General features: G+C 41.0%; 1 protein-coding gene across 4 annotated transcripts in view; it reads right to left on the bottom strand.

Annotated features, from left to right (window-relative positions):
- Positions 1-21,789, bottom strand: part of LOC108438832 (protocadherin gamma-A11-like) — a 159,182-nt gene extending 137,393 nt beyond the window's left edge. Inside the window, exon 1 of one of the 4 annotated variants that reach the window (XM_037543011.1) lies at positions 19,286-21,789. In XM_037543011.1, the coding sequence (XP_037398908.1) occupies positions 19,286-21,691 (2,406 nt within the window). In that variant the 5' untranslated portion in view covers positions 21,692-21,789. Of the gene's footprint in view, positions 1-1,583; positions 4,140-10,322; positions 12,815-14,778; positions 17,286-19,285 lie in introns of those variants that run through there. The other 3 variants (XM_037543008.1, XM_037543014.1, XM_037543012.1) reach the window with 3 other exon arrangements.
- Between the last annotated feature and the right edge of the window lie 2,326 nt (positions 21,790-24,115).

Below are 24,115 nucleotides of genomic sequence, written 5' to 3'. Positions count from 1 at the left end.
TGCTACTTGTGTACAGTGCACACCATTGAAATTCACAATCTGAATTGCTTGCGGTAAATATTGCGAGTGCTATTGGCAGAACTAAAACGGTTAAATAAAATGCAAATCTCGGCAGTTTCAGAGGACACATCAAACGCCTAACCTCACCAAGCGCCAATACGGATGTCAACACTTCGCTAGCATTCAGGCTTCAACTACAGACAAACCAGTTTATCAATGGCTATAAAATGCTCATAACATTTCTCAGATAAATTATTAATTTAATTTTAAAATATGTGCTCAAGAAAAAAAAATAAACACACGCAATTTTTTTTTGCTTTTACACAAAATATATATGCTGCGTCAAAACAACGTCAAACAAATATGAAAAAAATACACCAAAAATTAGTGTAAATATAGGAAACGGTTAATGTAATTAAATTGAAGTTCATAAGTGGATTCTTCCTCATGATCAACTTGCCCGATTACTTTAACTTCCCCCGTTTTAGAATGGAGGGAAACCAGTCTAGTGTAGTCTTCAGATGCATGACCAAACTCATATGTCACCTCACAATTAGCACCTTCATCTGCATCTGTAGCGCTCACTGTAGCAACTACAGTACCTAGAGCTGAATTTTCAACCAGATTTACTTTATAAACAGACTGACTAAACACTCATCCACAGTAAAATTAAATACTTGATCAATCAAATACATTTAGTACACTACTTTCTTCAGTGTAAAGAGGGAAAAAAAACTGTTGAAAGTAAAGCATGCTAGAAATAACTATTAGACCAACTTAGAAAACAAACAAAAAAATCATACACTTAATGTGCTACAAAACGCCACCCCTTCAAATAGCCAGGGCCAACGGTTCAGAATTCTATGACTGCCTAAGAAAAATCAGTTTGCATTGTTTTCCGTGTAATTGCTGAATTAAAAGTTTCAGCACATAATAATTTTGGGGATGTAAGAAGTTTAATGAGAAAACACCTTAGCCTAGCAAACAGCACTATGGAGAGCAACCGATGCTTGCAAGATGCTATCTCAGGATGATTTACACAGAGACAGAGCCAGCACTATTTAATTATGAAAATAACACTGTTGTCCATGCTACAAATATAAATAATAATAATGAATAAGCACAAAAGAATGCCGTCTCAGTTTTTCGACAGGGACCACAAAGTTAAAAAGAACCTTATTCTAAAGCTTTAACTAGTGAGTCAATGAAACGTCGTGCTACTTGTGTACAGTGCACACCATTGAAATTAAAATGCAAATCTCGGCAGTTTCAGAGGACACATCAAACGCTTGACCTCACCCAGTCCGCAGTGCCAATACGGATGTCAACACTTCGCTAGCATTCAGGCTTCAACTACAGACAAACCAGTTTATCAAGGGGCATAAAATGCTCATAACATTTCTCAGATAAATTATTAATTTAATTTTAAAATATGTGCTCAAGAAAAAATTAAACACACCCATTTTTTTTTGCTTTTACACAAAATATATAAGCTGCGTCAAAACAACGTGAAACAAATATGAAAAAAATACGCCAAAAATGAGTGTAAATATAGGTAACGGTTAATGTAATGCATACTGAACCTGAACAGAATCAAGATCGAGTCCTGTTAGATCATCTACAACGCAATCAGTCGTCTTCACAGTCACATCCGACGGCAGGGTTCCTCCTTCATTGTAACAAGTGACGAACTTAAAGTCACTCGTTCGTGATCCTGTGGTCAGATACGCGTCGTAATTGTAGGTGCTGCGGAGAGTTCCCGCTCCCTCCACCTCTGCGTAATTTGGAGGGAGGTACGCGCTGGGAATGGCCACAGCTCTATCAAACAGCAGTCTGGGCTTCCTCCTGTGACAAAACCTCACGGCCAGGATGATGATGATGAAAGTGAGGAAGAAAGTGGAGACGGACACCAGCGCGATGATCAAATAAAAAGTCAGTTTGGAGCTGCTCTCATCATAAGACATGTCTTTCAGTTCAGGAACCTCAGCCAGGTTATCAGAAATTAGTAAATAGACGGCGCAGGTTGCAGAAAGTGAAGGCTGTCCGTTATCTTTGACTGAAACAATGAGATTCTGCTTCGTACTGTCAGATGCAGAAATGTCCCGCTGTGTCCTGATTTCTCCACTGTGCTCACCAATAGTGAAAAGTCCCGGATCAGTCGCTTTCACTATGTGATAAGAAAGCCACGCGTTTTGACCAGAGTCCGAATCCACTGCTATCACCTTGGACACCAAAGAGCCTGACTGGGCAGCTTTGGGCACCATCTCAGTCATGAAGGAGTTTCCTTCCGGAGAGGGGTATAAGATTTGTGGAGAGTTATCATTCTCATCGCTTATGAAGACGTTTACAGTCACGTTACTGCTGAGGGGAGGAGAACCGTTGTCTCTGGCTAAGACGAGCACTTTGAAACTTTTAAACTGCTCATAATCAAAAGACCTCACTGCATGGATAACACCTGTGTCTCCATTAATGGATACAAATGAGGACACTGGAGCACCCCTGACATCAGAAGGTAGAAGAGAATAAACTACAGTGCCATTCTGTCTCCAGTCCGGGTCTGTTGCTGCTACTGTACAAACAGAGGAGCCTGGTTTGTTATTTTCTTTCACATGAGCGCTGTAAACCTGCTCCTCAAATACAGGTGGATTGTCATTCACATCAGCTACTGATAAATTAACAGTTTTAGAGGAGGACAAAGGTGGAGAGCCTTCATCAGTAGCAGTGATTGTAATGTTATAATCAGATACGAGCTCTCGATCTAATTCACCTGTTGTCACCAGAGAATAATAATTTTTAATTGATGGAACGAGTTTAAATGGAACATTTTGCTGAAGTGAACAGTGAACCTGTCGATTATTACCAGAATCTCTATCCTGAACGTTAATGATGCCCACCTCTGTATCAGGTAAAGTGTCCTCAGCTATTGGGCTATTCAATGATTTGATAACTATGATTGGAGCATTGTCATTCACATCTGTAATGTCAATATGTAGATTAGAGTAAGAAGCTAAACCCGCCCCGTCCTTCGCTTGTACACGAAGTTCATAAGTGGACTCTTCCTCATAATCAACTTGCCCGATTACTTTAACTTCCCCCGTTTTAGAGTCGAGGGAAAACAGTCTAGTGTAGTCTTCAGCTGCATGACCAAACTCATATGTTACCTCACCATTAGCACCTTCATCTGCATCTGTAGCGCTCACTGTAGCAACTACAGTACCTAGAGCTGAATTTTCAACCAGATTTACTTTATAAACAGACTGACTAAACACTGGAGCATTATCATTAGCATCCAGTACAGTGACGTGTATGGCTACAGTACCTGATCTCGGTGGAGTCCCACCATCAACTGCAGTGAGAACCAATGTTATTTCCCTCTGCTTCTCACGATCTAATTCTTTGTTAAGAACCAGTTCTCCATATTTTCCCCCAACTGTATTTGTTTGTACAGATAAAGCAAAGTGTTCATTATTTTCCAAAGAATAGCTTTGTACTGTATTCTCTCCTATATCTGCATCGAGTGCTTCATCTAACAAATAGCGAGCTCCTTTGTAAGCTGATTCACGGATTTCTAGTTTAATTATTTCGCGTTTAAACTGGGGTGAATTATCATTGACATCATGTACATGAAGGCTAATACGTTGTAGCTCTAAAGGACTCTCCAACACAAGCTCTGCCGTGATCACGCATGAAGCCTTTTTCCCACAAAGCCCCTCTCTGTCAATCCTTTCAGCTACAGTCAGCTCTCCAGTATTCACATTAATGTCACAGTGGCGTTTTCTGTTACCTTCTGTATCAATACGAGCTTTACGAGCTGCCAGTCTGTTCACATTGAGTCCCAGATCCTTGGCAATATTTCCAATCACAGATCCGCGTTTCATCTCCTCCGGAAAGGAATAGCTCACATCTCCAAAGGCGGCACGCGCCACCATGACGAACAAACAAAAGCCCAGAGAGAGACCAGCAGCCGAGAAGCCTTTTGCCCCCATTTCTTTGAAGTCAGACAAGCCAGATTACTGATGCTTACTTCTCCTTGATACATAAACAATTATTCGTGAATATATGATCCAACCAAGAAGAAAACCCCTTAAAAAGCAGGAACAAAATGGGCTTCAGCGCCGTCGACGGTTTTCTACAACAAGGAGGAGTGACAGCGTTGAAAGTGACATAAGCAGAAGGAGGAGAGAGCGCTGAACGCATATCCACGGGGCTTTGCAGGTGAACAGCGACACTACGAGTCACAACGAGAAACTGCATGTAGCCGCGGCCATACTGAAAACATTCATACATTTAGAAGATGAATTAAACACCCAATAGGTTTTCCTATTGTAATGTCACCAGATTAAGACTCAATTATGTATTTGCCCCTACTGAAGTTCTGTTTTTCACTGCCACCAAATAAAATGTCACTTAGCGTGAAAGATCTATTCAATAATGACTCCCTCAAACCACAGTCTACTTTAAAATGAATAGGATAAATTGTGCAGCACCATGGACAGCGCCAGCGTAGGATTACTGGGAAGCCATTTATCAGAGCGAAAAAAAGTCATTTACGTACAAGGAACATACACATATCTATTCACCGTAATCAGCGGATTACAGTCAGTATTGTAAGCAGTGCAGATCAAACGTAAACAGTATTTTTAGACGTAACAAACGTACAGTATCCGCTTGTTTTTACAATTATATGAAGATCACTTGAGTGAAGAATGTATCAAACGCCTAACACATTAACAGCTGAGTAGTCATGAGTGCTGCAATGTCAAGAAATAAACAGCAACACTACCCAGAAACGTAAGTATTGCACTGCCAGACAAAATATAGACGTCAGCTTATATGAACTGAAGTTTTGAAGAGTAGCATTTTCAAATACTCCGTTCTAAAACAATATAAATAATATAGCCTACCACCTTTCAGCCTACTGATACCAAATATCTTCATTTATTTCAAAATTTTACAGTTCTAGTTTTAATGAGTCATATATATAATTGAAAGCTATGATCCATTGAATATGTAGAAAATGGTACGAAGTTTACTTCATTTACATAATGTTTCAGCAACTCTCCAATCCAGCACAGGAATTTCATAAAATTAAATTTGATTTTCAAAAATAGTTTTCTTAAAGAAAAAAAAAAAAGAAAAAAAAATAGAGGTGATTATAATTTTCCTCAGTGGTACCTGCGTCTCCTTATCTTTAGTTTTTACAGACCTAATATGTGCCAAAGCATTCAGATGCTGAAGGAGACCGAGATGCAGAAGTCATTGGGAGTGAAGAAAAGTCTGTAGAGTGATTAAAAGGACACAGTGCTCATAAATTAGTTAGTGTGATTTCATATGCTGAACGATTTAGCGATCAACGTTCTAAATGTAGTGATCTCGTCTCTCAGTAGTGTTCTTGTCAAAATTGAAAAACTACTCATTGAAGCCTTATGATCATTATTTCTTCTGTTTTAATGAGTACAAAATATCACTACCACACAAAACGTGATCTTTTCATACTTTCATTTTATATCTGAAAAAGTGTATGCAGAGACCTCAAATCAACTTTTTTTTCTTAACAGTGTAATTATTGATTATAGTCCAACGAGTATTAATATTGCTACAAATCATAAGAAAAGAAATCTTGCAAAATCAGTTTACCATTTGTTTCGAAAATTACTACCCAAAACGAATCGTAGGAAGAGGAGAACGAAACGAAGAGGGAAAAAAAAGGTGAAACTCAAACGACTCTGGCAATTGCATTTATGTTTGATCGACATCTCTGTGACTTATTTGTGAGAAATTATACAAACGCAGGAAAAGAAATTCAGGACAAAGTGCCATACCTGTGAGCCATTTGTTGCACTGGTAAATCCTTCAAGATCATCGATAGATGTGTGAGTCTTTTTCAGAGTCAGGTCAGAAGGCAGTGTCCCCTCATTGTAAGAAGTGACGAACTTGAAGTCACTGGTTCGTGATCCTGTGGTCAGATACGCGTCGTAATTGTAGGTGCTGCGGAGAGTTCCCGCTCCCTCCACCTCTGCGTAATTAGGAGAGAGGTATGCGCTGGGAATGGCCACAGCTCCATCAAACAGCAGTCTGGGCTTCCTCCTGTGACAAAACCTCACGGCCAGGATGATGATGATGAAGGTGAGGAAGAAAGTGGAGACGGACACCAGCGTGATGATCAAATAAAAAGTCAGTTTGGAGCTGCTCTCATCATAAGACATGTCTTTCAGTTCAGGAACCTCAGCCAGGTTATCAGAAATTAGTAAATAGACAGGGCAGGTTGCAGAAAGGGAAGGCTGTCCGTTATCTTTGACTGAAACAATGAGATTCTGCTTTGTACTGTCAGATGCAGAAATGTCCCGCTGTGTCCTGATTTCTCCACTGTGGTCACCAATAGTGAAAAGTCCCGGATCAGTCGCTTTCACTATGTGATAAGATAGCCATGCGTTTTGACCAGAGTCCGCATCCACTGCGATCACCTTGGACACCAAAGAGCCTGACTGGGCAGCTTTGGGCACCATCTCAGTCATGAAGGAGTTTCCTTCCGGAGAGGGGTATAAGATTTGTGGAGAGTTATCATTCTCATCACTTATGAAGACGCTCACAGTCACGTTACTGCTGAGGGGAGGAGAACCGTTGTCTCTGGCTAAGACGAGCACTTTGAAACTTTTATACTGCTCATTATCAAAAGACCTCACTGCATGGATAACACCTGTGTCTCCATTAATGGATACAAATGAGGACACTGGAGCACCACTGACATCAGAAGGTACAAGAGAATAAACTACAGTGCCATTCTGTCTCCAGTCCGGGTCTGTTGCTGCTACTGTACAAACAGAGGAGCCTGGTTTGTTATTTTCTTTCACATGAGCGCTGTAAACCTGCTCCTCAAATACAGGTGGATTGTCATTCACATCAGCTACTGATAAATGAACAGTTTTAGAGGAGGACAAAGGTGGAGAGCCTTCATCAGTAGCAGTGATAGTAATGTTATAATCAGATACGAGCTCTCAGTCTAATTCACCTGTTGTCACCAGAGAATAATAATTTTTGAGGGACGGAACAAGTTTAAATGGAACGTTTTGTTGAATGGAGCACTGAATTCGTCCCATATTCTCAGAGTCTCTGTCCTGTACATTAATTATGCCCACCTCTGTACCAGGTAAAGCATTCTCAGGGAGTGGGCTGCTTAATGATTTAAGACCTATAACAGGAGCATTGTCATTTACATCAGTTATTTGTATTATTAGTTTACAATAAGACTTTAAACCTGATCCATCCTTTGCTAAAACTTTTAATTCAAAAGATGTATCTTCTTCAAAGTCAAGCAAACTTTTAACAGTTATTTCTCCACCATCTTCATGAAGGGAAAACAATTCCTCCACTCTCTCAGACACCTGACCAAGAGCATAAGTTACTTTTCCATTCTGTCCCTCATCTGCATCAGTAGCGCTCACAGTAGCCACTACAGTGTCTATAGGAGAATTTTCAGGCAGACTGACTGTATAAACAGACTGACTAAACACTGGAGCATTATCATTAGCATCGAGTACAGTGACGTGTATGGCTACAGTACCTGATCGTGGTGGAGTCCCACCATCAACCGCAGTCAGAATCAATGTTATATCCTGTTGTTGTTCACGATCCAGTTCTTTTTCCAGTACCAGCTCACTGTACTTGCCACTGTCCATATTTGACCGGACATTTAAAGCAAAATGCTCATTTGTTTGCAGTGAGTATGAATGAACAGAATTCTGACCTATATCAGCATCGACAGCTTCATCTAACAGAAATACTGCTCCTTTATCTGCAGACTCTGCTATTTCAATTTCGATCACGTCGATTTTAAAGCGTGGTGAATTGTCATTTATGTCTTCTACACTTAACATGGTTTTGTGTATTTCTAACGGATTCTCCAGTACCACTTCCTGTGTTAAAATGCACGAAGCCTTCTTTCCACAAAGCCCCTCTCTGTCAATCCTTTCCGCTACAGTCAGCTCTCCAGTATTGAGATTAATGTCGAAGTAAAGTTTTCGGTTACCTTCTGTATCAATACGAGCTTTACGAGCTGCCAGTCTGTTCACATCGAGTCCCAGATCCTTGGCTATATTTCCAATCACATATCCGCGTTTCATCTCCTCCGGAAAGGAATAGCTCACTTCTCCAAAGGCGACACGCGCCACCGTGACGAACAAAGAAATGCCCAGAGTGAGACCAGCAGCCGAGAAGCCTTTCCCCCCCATTTCTCTGAAATCAGTCTCTCAATGCGTATTTCCGCGTGTGCAAAAAGGAATATTCGACAATGTCTGGCCCAATCAAGAGGAAAAAACCCAGCAATGAAAGAATTACAATTGTTCACACAGGACGGTCGACGATTTCCAACAACGAGGACAGAGAGCGCTGGACGTGTTAGAAAAGCAGGGGGGGGGTGAGAGAGAGAGAGAGCACTGAGTGTGTTTCAAAAGAGCTTTGCAGGTCAAGAGCGACACCTCCAGTTAAAACGAAAAACTGAATGAGTTTAATGAAAAATATAATTTAATTTATGTATTCAGTTTTTGTTTAGGTTAAAAATGAATTAAGTGAGTATTGATGACAAAACACTAAATCAATTTACAGAGACGTTGCACTTAACGTTATTATATAAAACTTTGATCATTTAGTGCTTATAAATAAGCTGTCACACCTTCCTTATAACAGCCTCGACTCACATCTAATTACAACGGAGTGTAGCCGCACCATGGACAGCGCCACTGTGAACAACACAAATACATGCCCATCAATGAAGAAAGCAAGGCTCAGAACAGTCGGTTCCACATGAATGGAAATCATTACTTCAAAACATTTTTGTTTTGAACTGAGTTGATGCAATACATATTTTATTCTTGTGGAACCGACGTCTACATTTGAGTCAAGCAAAATCATTTTCCCCTCCGCCCGACAAAAAGCATCTCGCTCAGTTCTATTAAATACCGTTACCTAAAATTAGAAGTTTCTGCTATTTCATTAGTCTCTTCTCTGCGTAAATCTAAGTTGGGTCTTACCAACATGATTCCCTGTAACATCTTTCAACCTGTAAATTGACAAAAACTGTGCAATGTCCTAGGAAAGGATGGATGTATCGCTTTCTGACATTCCAAGCATGATTGAATTTACACAAAACTTAGAAAGCTGAAGACCCAAGAAGCATGATAGCTGACATTTTTATCATGTTAAAATCAGGCTGTAATATGAAGGTTGGTACGAGAAAATAACAGCATTCAATACTGAAAAGCACATTACATAACTATTAAACGTTTTTCCCGACACACCACAGCAAATGTTTTGTTTAGTGGCAGCTCATACATCGATCACTTAAATGAAGAACTGGATTTAAGATTATAAACGGTTCACAAAGAACGGATTATAAAACTCGCAAAAGTAATAAAGAACAACGCACTGAAACTCATAATGAAAGAATTTGGCAGAACGTCTCTGGGCAACTAAAAATTTGTCGGAAATAATGTGATTATTATAGTAACGCATGCATGAAATTATTTACTTGTATTGCTAATCTGAAAAACAGAGAAGATATGAAGATTTATAATTGCAATCATTAGTAAAATGTAACTTTATCAGTCATCAACATTAAATCACAGTTCAGGAAAATAGTTTATAGATAGCAAACCAGAAGAAGCCTGACACATGAAGCAACTGATATAAAAAGATTATTCGAAAAAGCAAATTTGAAACATTTTAAAATGCTTCAATTTTTTAATTATTATTTAATTAAAAAAAAAACTATGAAAGCCTGCTTGCACATGACAAATTAACACCTGTAAGCACGGAATAAATGGAAAACACATGTCATATGTCGCATGGTCCACGTGAAAAATCTGTTTATGCATGGACAAACTTCTGAACGGGCCTCGGTTGTTGTCCAAAATTTTTAGACAGGAAATTCTTATCTGAAACTGTCGAGTTAAGTTTGCGAAACTACTTTCAACATACCGTCAAACTGGCATACGGTGGTACAATGGAAAGGTCATGAGCTCAGTTGAGCTCAAAACATTTGTAACACGCATATCAAACAAAAAGAAAAATTACGAATGAATATTGATTCATTCAGCACGTGGTACATCGAATGGATCGATCTGAGACGAAAGCTCAGGAGCAGTGGTGAGAAAATGATAATTAATGTGACGCGAGTGCATATAAGCAAATCGAAACTCATTAACAATGAAAAAAAAACCACATAGACTACTCTGTCGTGCCTTGTGTATGATAGATGTGCTTCTGAGTTACAGACTACGACTAAGAAAAAAAAAATATTAACAACTCATGAAAATAAGAGGCCATACCTGAGAATGATTAGTAGTGCATAATCCGTCTAGATCATCGACAGACATTTGAGTTTTCTTCAGAGTCAGGTCCGCAGGCAGGGTTCCGTCATTATAAGAAGTGACGAACTTGAAGTCACTGGTTTGTGATCCTGTGGTCAGATACGCATCGTAATTGTAGGTGCTGCGGAGAGTTCCCGCTCCCTCCACCTCTGCGTAATTAGGAGGGAGGTACGCGCTGGGAATGGCCACAGCTCCGTCAAACAGCAGTCTGGGCTTCCTCCTGTGACAAAACCTCACGGCCAGGATGATGATGATGAAGGTGAGGAAGAAAGTGGAGACGGACACCAGCGCGATGATCAAATAAAAAGTCAGTTTGGAGCTGCTCTCATCATAAGACATGTCTTTCAGTTCAGGAATCTCAGCCAGGTTATCAGAAATAAGTAAATAGACGGCGCAGGTTGCAGAAAGTGAAGGCTGTCCGTTATCTTTGACTGAAACAATGAGATTCTGCTTCGTACTGTCAGATTCAGAAATGTCCCGCTGTGTCCTGATTTCTCCACTGTGCTCACCAATAGTGAAAAGTCCCGGATCAGTCGCTTTCACTATGTGATAAGAAAGCCACGCGTTTTGACCAGAGTCCGAATCCACTGTTATCACCTTCGAGACAAGAGAGCCTGACTGGGCAGCTTTGGGCACCATCTCAGTCATGAAGGTGTTTCCTTCCGGAGAGGGGTATAAGATTTGTGGAGAGTTATCATTCTCATCACTTATGAAGACGCTCACAGTCACGTTACTGCTGAGGGGAGGAGAACCGTTGTCTCTGGCTAAGACGAGCACTTTGAAACTTTTAAACTGCTCATAATCAAAAGACCTCACTGCATGGATAACACCTGTGTCTCCATTAATGGATACAAATGAGGACACTGGAGCACCACTGACATCAGAAGGTAGAAGAGAATAAACTACAGTGCCATTCTGTCTCCAGTCCGGGTCTGTTGCTGCTACGTAACAAACAGAGGAGCCTGGTTTGTTATTTTCTTTCACATGAGCGCTGTAAACCTGCTCCTCAAATACAGGTGGATTGTCATTCACATCAGCTACTGATAAATGAACAGTTTTAGAGGAGGACAAAGGTGGAGAGCCTTCATCAGTAGCAATTATTGTAATGTTATAATCAGATACGAGCTCCCGGTCTAATTCACCTGTTGTCACCAGAGAATAATAATTTTTAATTGATGGAACGAGTTTAAATGGAACATTTTGCTGAAGTGAACAGTGAACCTGGCCGTTATTTTCAGCATCTCGGTCTTGTACATTAATGATTCCCACTTCTGTAGAAAGTGGTACGTTCTCTGGGACTGGACTATGAAGTCTTTTGATGAGTATGACAGGTGCGTTGTCATTAATGTCTGATATATCTATCACTACAGTAGCAAATGATACCAGCCCTAAACCATCAGTAGCTTGGACTTGTAGTTCAAAAGCTGTCTCCTCCTCGTAATCTAGAGATGCTATTAAAACGATTTGTCCTGAATTAGGATCGAGAGAGAATGTTGCTAAATCGTTGTCGGAAACGTGACTAAACTCATATGAAACCTCCCCATTCACACCATAATCTGCATCAGTAGCGCTCACAGTAGCCACTACAGTGTCTAGAGGAGAATTTTCAGGCAGACTGACCTTATAAACAGCCTGACTAAACACTGGAGCATTATCATTAGCATCCAGTACAGTGACGTGTATGGCTACAGTACCTGATCTCGGTGGAGTCCCACCATCAACCGCAGTGAGAATCAGTGATGCCTCCTGTTCCCGCTCGCGATCCAACTCCTTATCCAACACTAATTCACAGTAAACCCGTCCTCCTGCTTTCGAGCTGACAGATAATGTGAAATGTTCATTCTGTGATATTGAGTAGCTCTGGACGGAGTTTGTTCCTATATCTGCATCGTGAGCCTCCTCCAGGAGAAAACGAGAGCCTTTGTCTGCAGATTCACTAATCTCCAATTTTATTACATCCTTTTTAAATATAGGAGCATTGTCGTTTACATCCAGTACGTTTATGTTAATTTGCTGAGATTCTAAAGGATTCTCCAGCACCAGCTCCTGTTTTATAACGCATACAGTCTTCTTTCCGCAAAGCCCCTCTCTGTCAATCCTTTCTGCTACAGTCAGTTCTCCAGTATTCACATTAATGTCGCAGTATTTTTTCCGGTTACCTTCTGTATCAATGCGAGCTTTACGATCCGACAGTCTGTTCACATCCAGGCCGAGGTCCTTGGCTAGATTTCCAATCACAGATCCGCGTTTCATCTCCTCCGGAAAAGAATAGCTCACATCTCCATAAACGGTGTCCGCCATAACAAAAACGCTGAGACAAAGCTGAAGCGCGACCGAGAGCGCGCCTTTGTTTCCCATTTTACACTGTAGACCGGTTATGTTCAAGGTATCAAATAATAAACAACATCAATTTAAATAAACAATGCTGTGAAAGTAAATTCGCACAGGCCTGCTCTGCGATAAGCAGAATTATCCAACACCACAAAAGAAGCTGGTTATGGAAGAGACAACGCCAGTGGGTGGAGAGATGAACATGCTTGGTTTCACAGGTAAACAGCGACACCACGAGTTACATTATTGCTATGTATATCACATGAATCTATAAAAGGTCAATTTATCGTTAGCAAGTAGGAAACAAATTATGTAAAAGCACAGAACAGAAGACTTGCGCATGCCCACTATTTTATTGACGCAGCAACATTGCATCTGTACTCGTTTTTGCAGCATCACGGACAGCAACAAGATGGGCAACGGTCGTACCGTCAGTGTTAAACTGCAAACATACGCATCTTCTAAGCCGCTTCCCTTTCTGGGTCGCATGTGTGTTAAACTGGTAAAACACAACATTTTGTGTTTCCTAGACAAAAGATATATGATGTAGAATGTTGTGCACTTCATTAAATTCACTTATAAAATCGCTCCTGCTCTGAAAAGTTTCAAATTAAATCAGCTGATTTCGTTTAAGACGAACAATCAATAATGAAATGATTTGCATGGAAAACAAGAAAGTGTGCGGTGCAGGAAGGCAAACAAGATTGGAATTGGAAACACTGATCAAGATTTTTTTTCAAGAAAAAAAGGGAAGAAACAGTCCACTATGAAAAAAATAAGACTGTCTAACACAACTGCCTTCAGTTATTTCAAGACTACGCGCAATTCACAAACACCTAATCTCCTTTTGAAATGTTCTCTTACTTTCTGACCTACAAGCTTAATTTCCTAACGCTGTTTAAAGAGAGCGGACACGTTTTTACGTCCTAAAGCTCGCTGTAGATAGAATTATATTTCTTACATTACACACGAAAACCATCCCCATACAATATGTTCATTAAACATTAATCTGAGTGGTAAGATCAGATGGGACTCAGGGCAAAACAATGAAACCCTCCCCCAGTGCGACAGTTACTTTTCTATTAATTGAACGTGTCACATAAATAACGTTACATACCATTTTTGTCAGATAAATTTGTACAGCAGTTTTCATATTTGAACACTGGAAAATGTTTACAGTAAGAAACATGCCAAATTTTCAACTGTATCTGAATCGTAATCACAAAATACCCACCATGATACTCGTCCATGAACGTTGAACGCAAAAAAAAAAAAAAAAAAAAACCAACCAGCTCGGTTACTTAAACATTTCAGCGCAAATAAGATCCCTTAAATACAACACTTAAAATCCCTGTGCACGTAAAACTAAAGCTCAGTAATACCTTCAAATCAACCCTGCAGAAACTAAAATTATAAGTTCGTGTTCTCAGAAGGAAGCTAGCTAGAGTGACCGGGAGAGCAGAGGAGGCTAAAGTCTGATCTGCTGCTCTTTTGCTGAATTTAGTTATTTTAAGCAAACGTTCTCCTCCCCTCTCAGCCCCACACCTGTCTCCTCTTCTGATTCACTTTGTAAATCTGTGAACAAAAACCGCCATGCTGTGCAGGCTGACTTTTTAAACTAGCTCGCCATCTCGCACTGCTATATGTTTCTGAAGTAATAGTATCCTCTATTACGACATTACTGCTAAAAAAAACATCGAGTGAGAGATTAAGGGTCACAGGGGCGGGAAAACAGCTTGTTTTCATATTAATGAGTCCGCGCTGTAATTTGGTTAATCATTAGAGCAAATAGCCTAGACGGTCCAACAAACAGGTAAGGTTACTGACGGAATATCTCCCTGTACTCGTTACGGGTTCGGATTATATTGTGACTGCACCCCAGTTCACCAGTATTTACTCCACTGCTATTACCTATATGATATGAATGCTAATTTAAAGAGCCCAAGCCACAACCTTATATAGTTGCCGTTGTCGTGTACGACAAAAGTGAAACCAAGTAAACAACTGGTTAATCAAAGGAGTCATTACATAAACATGTGCACTTCATTTTAAAATACACCGTAGATAAAAACTACAGCCATACCTTAGTTACAGCCTCAAATTCGTCACCAGCACATCCCATCAGGGTCTCTAAAGACTTATTCTTCTTCAGAGTCAGGTCCGCAGGGAGGGTTCCTCCTTCATTGTAAGAAGTGACGAACTTGAAGTCACTGGTTCGTGATCCTGTGGTCAGATACGCATCGTAATTGTAGGTGCTGCGGAGAGTTCCCGCTCCCTCCACCTCTGCGTAATTAGGAGGGAGGTACGCGCTGGGAATGGCCACAGCTCCGTCAAACAGCAGTCTGGGCTTCCTCCTGTGACAAAACCTCACGGCCAGGATGATGATGATGAAGGTGAGGAAGAAAGTGGAGACGGACACCAGCGCGATGATCAAATAAAAAGTCAGTTTGGAGCTGCTCTCATCATAAGACATGTCTTTCAGTTCAGGAACCTCAGCCAGGTTATCAGAAATAAGTAAATAGACGGCGCAGGTTGCAGAAAGGGAAGGCTGTCCGTTATCTTTGACTGAAACAATGAGATTCTGCTTCGTACTGTCAGATTCAGAAATGTCCCGCTGCGTCCTGATTTCTCCACTGTGCTCACCAATAGTGAAAAGTCCCGGATCAGTCGCTTTCACTATGTGATAAGAAAGCCACGCGTTTTGACCAGAGTCCGAATCCACTGCTATCACCTTGGACACCAGAGAGCCTGACTGGGCAGCTTTGGGCACCATCTCAGTCATGAAGGAGTTTCCTTCCGGAGAGGGGTATAAGATTTGTGGAGAGTTATCATTCTCATCACTTATGAAGATGCTCACAGTCACGTTACTGCTGAGGGGAGGAGAACCGTTGTCTCTGGCTAAGACGAGCACTTTGAAACTTTTAAACTGCTCATAATCAAAAGACCTCACTGCATGGATAACACCTGTGTCTCCATGAATGGATACAAATGAGGACACTGGAGCACCCCTGACATCAGAAGGTAGAAGAGAATAAACTACAGTGCCATTCTGTCTCCAGTCCGGGTCTGTTGCTGCTACTGTACAAACAGAGGAGCCTGGTTTGTTATTTTCTTTCACATGAGCGCTGTAAACCTGCTCCTCAAATACAGGTGGATTGTCATTCACATCAGCTACTGATAAATGAACAGTTTTAGAGGAGGACAAAGGTGGAGAGCCTTCATCAGTAGCAGTGATTGTAATGTCATAATCAGATACGAGCTCCCGGTCTAATTCACCTGTTGTCACCAGAGAATAATAATTTTTAATTGATGGAACGAGTTTAAATGGAACATTTTGCTGAAGTGAACAGTGAACTTGGCCGTTATTGTCAGCATCTCGGTCTTGTACATTAATGATTCCCACTTCTGTAGAAAGTGGTACGTTCTCTGGGACTGGACTATACAGTGTGTCAATGAGTATAACAGGTGCGTTGTCATTAATGTCTGATATGTCTATCACTACAGTAGCAAATGATACCAGCCCTAAACCATCAGTAGCTTGGATTTGTAGTTCAAAAATTGTCTCCCCCTCGTAATCTAGAGATGCTATTAAAACGATTTGTCCTGAATTAGGATCGAGAGAGAATGTTGCTAAATCGTTGTCGGAAACGTGACTAAACTCATATGAAACCTCCCCATTCACACCATAGTCAGCATCAGTAGCGCTCACAGTAGCCACTACAGTGTCTAGAGGAGAATTTTCAGGCAGACTGACCTTATAAACAGCCTGAGTAAACACTGGAGCATTATCATTAGCATCCAGTACAGTGACTTGTATGGCTACAGTACCTGATCTCGGTGGAGTCCCACCATCAACCGCAGTGAGAATCAGTGTTACCTCCTGTTCCCGCTCGCGATCCAACTCCTTATCTAGCACTAATTCACAGTAAACCCGTCCTCCTGCTTTCGAGCTGACAGATAATGTGAAATGTTCATTCTGTGATATTGAGTAGCTCTGGACGGAGTTTGTTCCTATATCTGCATCGTGAGCCTCCTCCAGGAGAAAACGAGAGCCTTTGTCTGCAGATTCACTAATCTCCAATTTTATTACATCCTTTTTAAATACAGGAGCATTGTCGTTCACATCCTGTACGTTTATGTTAATTCGCTGAGATTCTAGTGGATTTTGCAGCACCAGCTCCTGTTTTATAACGCATACAGTCTTCTTTCCGCAAAGCCCCTCTCTGTCAATCCTTTCTGCTACTGTCAGTTCTCCAGTATTCACATTAATGTCGCAGTATTTTTTCCGGCTACCTTCTGTATCAATGCGAGCTTTACGAACCGACAGTCTGTTCACATCCAGGCCGAGGTCCTTGGCTAGATTTCCAATCACAGATCCGCGTTTCATCTCCTCCGGAAAAGAATAGCTCACATCTCCATAAACGGTGTCCGCCATAACAAAAACGCTGAGACAAAGCTGAAGCGCGACCGAGAGCGCGCCTTTGTTTCCCATTTTACACTGTAGACCGGTTATGTTCAAGGTATCAAATAATAAACAACATCAATTTAAATAAACAACGCCGTGAAAGTAAATTCGCACAGGCCTGCTCTGCGATAAGCAGAATTATCCAACACCACAAAAGAAGCTGGTTATGGAAGAGACAACGCCAGTGGGTGGAGAGATGAACATCGCTTGGTTTCACAGGTAAACAGCGACACCACGAGTTACATTATTGCTATGTATATCACATGAATCTATAAAAGGTCAATTTATCGTTAGCACGTAGATTTAACTGCAGGCTTTAGTTTCAAATAAATAGTATAATTGGAAACAAATTATGTAAAAGCACAGAACAGAAGACTTGCGCATGCCCACTATTTTATTGACGCAGCAACATTGCATCTGTACTCGTTTTTGCAGCACCACGGACAGCAACAAGATGGGCAACGGTCGTACCATCAGTGTTAAACTGCAAACACACGCATCTTCTAAGCCGCTTCCCTTTCTGGGTCGCATGTGTGTTAAACTGGTAAAACACAACATTTTGTGTTTCCTAGACAAAAGATATATGATGTAGAATGTTGTGCACTTCATTAAATTCACTTATAAAATCGCTCCTGCTCTGAAAAGTTTCAAATTAAATCAGCTGATTTCGTTTAAGACGAACAATCAATAATGAAATGATTTGCATGGAAAACAAGAAAGTGTGCGGTGCAGGAAGGCAAACAAGATTGGAATTGGAAACACTGATCAAGATTTTTTTTCAAGAAAAAAAGGAAAGAAACAGTCCACTATGAAAAAAATAAGACTGTCTAACACAACTGCCTTCAGTTATTTCAAAACTACGCGCAATTCACAAACACCTAATCTCCTTTTGAAATGTTCTCTTACTTTCTGACCTACAAGCTTAATTTCCTAACGCTGTTTAAAGAGAGCGGACACGTTTTTACGTCCTAAAGCTCGCTGTAGATAGAATTATATTTCTTACATTACACACGAAAACAATCCCCATACAATATGTTCATTAAACATTAATCTGAGTGGTAAGATTAGATGGGACTCAGGGCAAAACAATGAAACCCTCCCCCAGTGCGACAGTTACTTTTCTATTAATTGAACGTGTCACATAAATAACGTTACATACCATTTTTGTCAGATAAATTTGTACAGCAGTTTTCATATTTGAACACTGGAAAATGTTTACAGTAAGAAACATGCCAAATTTTAAACTGTATCTGAATCGTAATCACAAAATACCCACCTAACCATGATACTCGTCCATGAACGTTGAACGCAAAAAAAAAAAAAAAAAAAACAGCTCGGTTACTTAAACATTTCAGCGCAAATAAGATCCCTTAAATACAACACTTAAAATCCCTGTGCACGTAAAACTAAAGCTCAGTAATACCTTCAAATCAACCCTGCAGAAACTAAAATTATAAGTTCGTGTTCTCAGAAGGAAGCTAGCTAGAGTGACCGGGAGAGCAGAGGAGGCTAAAGTCTGATCTGCTGCTCTTTTGCTGAATTTAGTTATTTTAAGCAAACGTTCTCCTCCCCTCTCAGCCCCACACCTGTCTCCTCTTCTGATTCACTTTGTAAATCTGTGAACAAAAAACCGCCATGCTGTGCAGGCTGACTTTTTAAACTAGCTCGCCATCTCGCACTGCTATATGTTTCTGAAATAACAGTATCCTCTATTACGACATTACTGCTAAAAAAAACATCGAGTGAGAGATTAAGGGTCACAGGGGCGGGAAAACAGCTTGTTTTCATATTAATGAGTCCGCGCTGTAATTTGGTTAATCATTAGAGCAAATAGCCTAGACGGTCCAACAAACAGGTAAGGTTACTGACGGAATATCTCCCTGTACTCGTTACGGGTTCGGATTATATGGTGACTGCACCCCAGTTCACCAGTATGTACTCCACTGCTATTACCTATATGATATGAAGGCTAATTTAAAGAGCCCAAGCGACAACCTTATATAGTTGCCGTTGTCGTGTACGACAAAAGTGAAACCATGTAAACAACTGGTTAATCAAAGGAGTCATTACATAAACATGTGCACTTCATTTTAAAATACACCGTAGATAAAAACTACAGCCATACCTGAGTTACAGCCTCAAGTTCGTCACCAGCACATCCCATCAGGGTCTCTAAAGACTTGTTCTTCTTCAGAGTCAGGTCAGCAGGCAGAGTCCCTTCATTATAAGAAGTGACGAACTTGAAGTCACTGGTTCGTGATCCTGTGGTCAGATACGCATCGTAATTGTAGGTGCTGCGGAGAGTTCCCGCTCCCTCCACATCTGCGTAATTAGGAGGGAGGTACGCGCTGGGAATTGCCACAGCTCCGTCAAACAGCAGTCTGGGCTTCCTCCTGTGACAAAACCTCACAGCCAGGATGATGATGATGAAGGTGAGGAAGAAAGTGGAGACGGACACCAGCGCGATGATCAAATAAAAAGTCAGTTTGGAGCTGCTCTCATCATAAGACATGTCTTTCAGTTCAGGAACCTCAGCCAGGTTATCAGAAATGAGTAAATAGACGACGCAGGTTGCAGAAAGTGAAGGCTGTCCGTTATCTTTGACTGAAACAATGAGATTCTGCTTCGTACTGTCAGATTCAGAAATGTCCCGCTGCGTCCTGATTTCTCCACTGTGCTCACCAATAGTGAAAAGTCCCGGATCAGTCGCTTTCACTATGTGGTAAGAAAGCCACGCGTTTTGACCAGAGTCCGCATCCACTGCTATCACCTTGGAGACAAGAGAGCCTGACTGGGCAGCTTTGGGCACCATCTCAGTGATGAAGGAATTTCCTTCCGGAGAGGGGTATAAGATTTGTGGAGAGTTATCATTCTCATCACTTATGAAGACGCTCACAGTCACGTTACTGCTGAGGGGAGGAGAACCGTTGTCTCTGGCTAAGACGAGCACTTTGAAACTTTTAAACTGCTCATAATCAAAAGACCTCACTGCATGGATAACACCTGTGTCTCCATTAATGGATACAAATGAGGACACTGGAGCACCACTGACACCAGAAGGTAGAAGAGAATAAACTACAGTGCCATTCTGTCTCCAGTCCGGGTCTGTTGCTGCTACTGTACAAACAGAGGAGCCTGGTTTGTTATTTTCTTTCACATGAGCGCTGTAAACCTGCTCCTCAAATACAGGTGGATTGTCATTCACATCAGCTACTGATAAATGAACAGTTTTAGAGGAGGACAAAGGTGGAGAGCCTTCATCAGTAGCAGTGACTGTAATGTCATAATCAGATACGAGCTCCCGGTCTAATTCACCTGTTGTCACCAGAGAATAATAATTTTTAATTGATGGAACGAGTTTAAATGGAACATTTTGCTGAAGTGAACAGTGAACCTGGCCGTTATTGTCAGCATCTCGGTCTTGTACATTAATGATTCCCACTTCTGTAGAAAGTGGTACGTTCTCTGGGACTGGACTATACAGTGTGTCAATGAGTATAACAGGTGCGTTGTCATTAACGTCTGATATGTCTATCACTACAGTAGCAAATGATACCAGCCCTAAACCATCAGTAGCTTGGATTTGTAGTTCACAAATTGTCTCCTCCTCGTAATCTAGAGATGCTATTAAAACGATTTGTCCTGAATTAGGATCGAGAGAGAATGTTGCTAAATCATTCTCGGAAACGTGACTAAACTCATATGAAACCTCTCCATTCACACCATAGTCAGCATCAGTAGCGCTCACAGTAGCCACTACAGTGTCCAGAGGAGAATTTTCAGGCACGCTGACCTTATAAACAGCCTGACTAAACACTGGAGCATTATCATTAGCATCCAGTACAGTGACGTGTATGGCTACAGTACCTGATCTCGGTGGAGTTCCACCATCAACCGCAGTGAGAATCAGTGATGCCTCCTGTTCCCGCTCGCGATCCAACTCCTTATCCAGCACTAATTCACAGTAAACCCGTCCTCCTGCTTTCGAGCTGACAGATAATGTGAAATGTTCATTCTGTGATATTGAGTAGCTCTGGACGGAGTTTGTTCCTATATCTGCATCGTGAGCCTCCTCCAGGAGAAAACGAGACCCTTTAGCTGCAGATTCCCTAATTTCCAATTTTATTACATCCTTTTTAAATACAGGAGCATTGTCGTTCACATCCTGTACGTTTATGTTAATTCGCTGAGATTCTAGTGGATTTTGCAGCACCAGCTCCTGTTTTATAACGCATACAGTCTTCTTTCCGCAAAGCCCCTCTCTGTCAATCCTTTCTGCTACAGTCAGTTCTCCAGTATTCACATTAATGTCGCAGTATTTTTTCCGGCTACCTTCTGTATCGATGCGAGCTTTACGATCCGACAGTCTGTTCACATCCAGGCCGAGGTCCTTGGCTAGATTTCCAATCACAGATCCGCGTTTCATCTCCTCCGGAAAAGAATAGCTCACATCTCCATAAACAGTGACCGCCATAACAAAAACGCTGAGACAAAGCTGAAGCGCGACCGAGAGCGCGCCTTTGTTTCCCATTTTACACTGTAGACCGGTTATGTTCAAGGTATCAAATAATAAACAACATCAATTTAAATAAACAACGCCGTGAAAGTAAATTCGCACAGGCCTGCTCTGCGATAAGCAGAATTATCCAACACCACAAAAGAAGCTGGTTATGGAAGAGACAACGCCAGTGGGTGGAGAGATGAACATCGCTTGGTTTCACAGGTAAACAGCGACACCACGAGTTACATTATTGCTATGTATATCACATGAATCTATAAAAGGTCAATTTATCGTTAGCAAGTAGATTTAACTGCAGGCTTTAGTTTCAAATAAATAGTATAATTGGAAACAAATTATGTAAAAGCACAGAACAGAAGACTTGCGCATGCCCACTATTTTATTGACGCAGCAACATTGCATCTGTACTCGTTTTTGCAGCACCACGGACAGCAACAAGATGGGCAACGGTCGTACCATCAGTGTTAAACTGCAAACATACGCATCTTCTAAGCCGCTTCCCTTTCTGGGTCGCATGTGTGTTAAACTGGTAAAACACAACATGTTGTGTTTCCTAGACAAAAGATATATGATGTAGAATGTTGTGCACTTCATTAAATTCACTTATAAAATCTCTCCTGCTCTGAAAAGTTTCAAATTAAATCAGCTGATTTCGTTTAAAACGAACAATCAATAATGAAATGATTTGCATTGAAAACAAGAAAGTGTGCGGTACAGGAAGGCAAACAAGATTGGAATTGGAAACACTGATCAAGATATTTTTTCAAGAACAAAAGGAAAGAAACAGTCCACTATGAAAAAAATAAGACTGTCTAACACAACTGCCTTCAGTTATTTCAAAACTACACGCTATTCACAAACACCTAATCTCCTTTTGAAATGTTCTCTTACTTTCTGACCTACAAGCTTAATTTCCTAACGCTGTTTAAAGAGAGCGGACACGTTTTTACGTCCTAAAGCTCGCTGTAAATAGAACAATATTTCTTACATTACACACGAAAACCATCCCCATACAATATGTTCATTAAACATTAATCTGAGTGGTAAGATCAGATGGGACTCAGGGCAAAACAATGAAACCCTCCCCCAGTGCGTCAGTTACTTTTCTATTAATTGAACGTGTCACATTAATAACGTTACATAGCATTTTGTCAGATAAATTTGTACAGCAGTTTTCATATTTGAACACTGGAAAATGTTTACAGTAAGAAACATGCCAAATTTTCAACTGTATCTGAATCGTAATCACAAAATACCCACCTAACCATGATACTCGTCCATGAACGTTGAACGCAAAAAAAAAAAAAAAAAAACAGCTCGGTTACTTAAACATTTCAGCGCAAATAAGATCCCTTAAATACAACACTTTAAATCCCTGGGCACGTAAAACTAAAGCTCAGTAATACCTTCAAATCAACCCTGCAGAAACTAAAATTATAAGTTCGTGTTCTCAGAAGGAAGCTAGCTAGAGTGACCGGGAGAGCAGAGGAGGCTAAAGTCTGATCTGCTGCTCTTTTGCTGAATTTAGTTATTTTAAGCAAACGTTCTCCTCCCCTCTCAGCCCCACACCTGTCTCCTCTTCTGATTCACTTTGTAAATCTGTGAACAAAAACCGCCATGCTGTGCAGGCTGACTTTTTAAACTAGCTCGCCATCTCGCACTGCTATATGTTTCTGAAATAACAGTATCCTCTATTACGACTGTACTGCTAAAAAGACCATCGAGTGAGAGATTAAGGGTCACAGGGGCGGGAAAAGAGCTTGTTTTCATATTAATGAGTCCGCGCTGTAATTTGGTTAATCATTAGAGCAAATAGCCTAGACGGTCCAACAAACAGGTAAGGTTACTGACGGAATATCTCCCGGTACTCGTTACGGGTTCGGATTATATGGTGACTGCACCCCAGTTCACCAGTATTTACTCCACTGCTATTACCTATATGATATGAATGCTAATTTAAAGAGCCCAAGCGACAACCTTATATAGTTGCCGTTGTCGTGTATGTCGATATTGAGTAGCTCTGGACGGAGTTTGTTCCTATATCTGCATCGTGAGCCTCCTCCAGGAGAAAACGAGACCCTTTAGCTGCAGATTCCCTAATTTCCAATTTTATTACATCCTTTTTAAATACAGGAGCATTGTCGTTCACATCCTGTACGTTTATGTTAATTCGCTGAGATTCTAGTGGATTTTGCAGCACCAGCTCCTGTTTTATAACGCATACAGTCTTCTTTCCGCAAAGCCCCTCTCTGTCAATCCTTTCTGCTACAGTCAGTTCTCCAGTATTCACATTAATGTCGCAGTATTTTTTCCGGCTACCTTCTGTATCGATGCGAGCTTTACGATCCGACAGTCTGTTCACATCCAGGCCGAGGTCCTTGGCTAGATTTCCAATCACAGATCCGCGTTTCATCTCCTCCGGAAAAGAATAGCTCA

The sequence above is a fragment of the Pygocentrus nattereri genome, chromosome 11 (assembly GCF_015220715.1).
Source record: "Pygocentrus nattereri isolate fPygNat1 chromosome 11, fPygNat1.pri, whole genome shotgun sequence".
Lineage (NCBI taxonomy): Eukaryota > Metazoa > Chordata > Actinopteri > Characiformes > Serrasalmidae > Pygocentrus > Pygocentrus nattereri.
The sequence above is the reverse complement of the archived record's forward strand: the minus strand, read 5'-3'. Positions and strand labels throughout refer to the sequence as shown.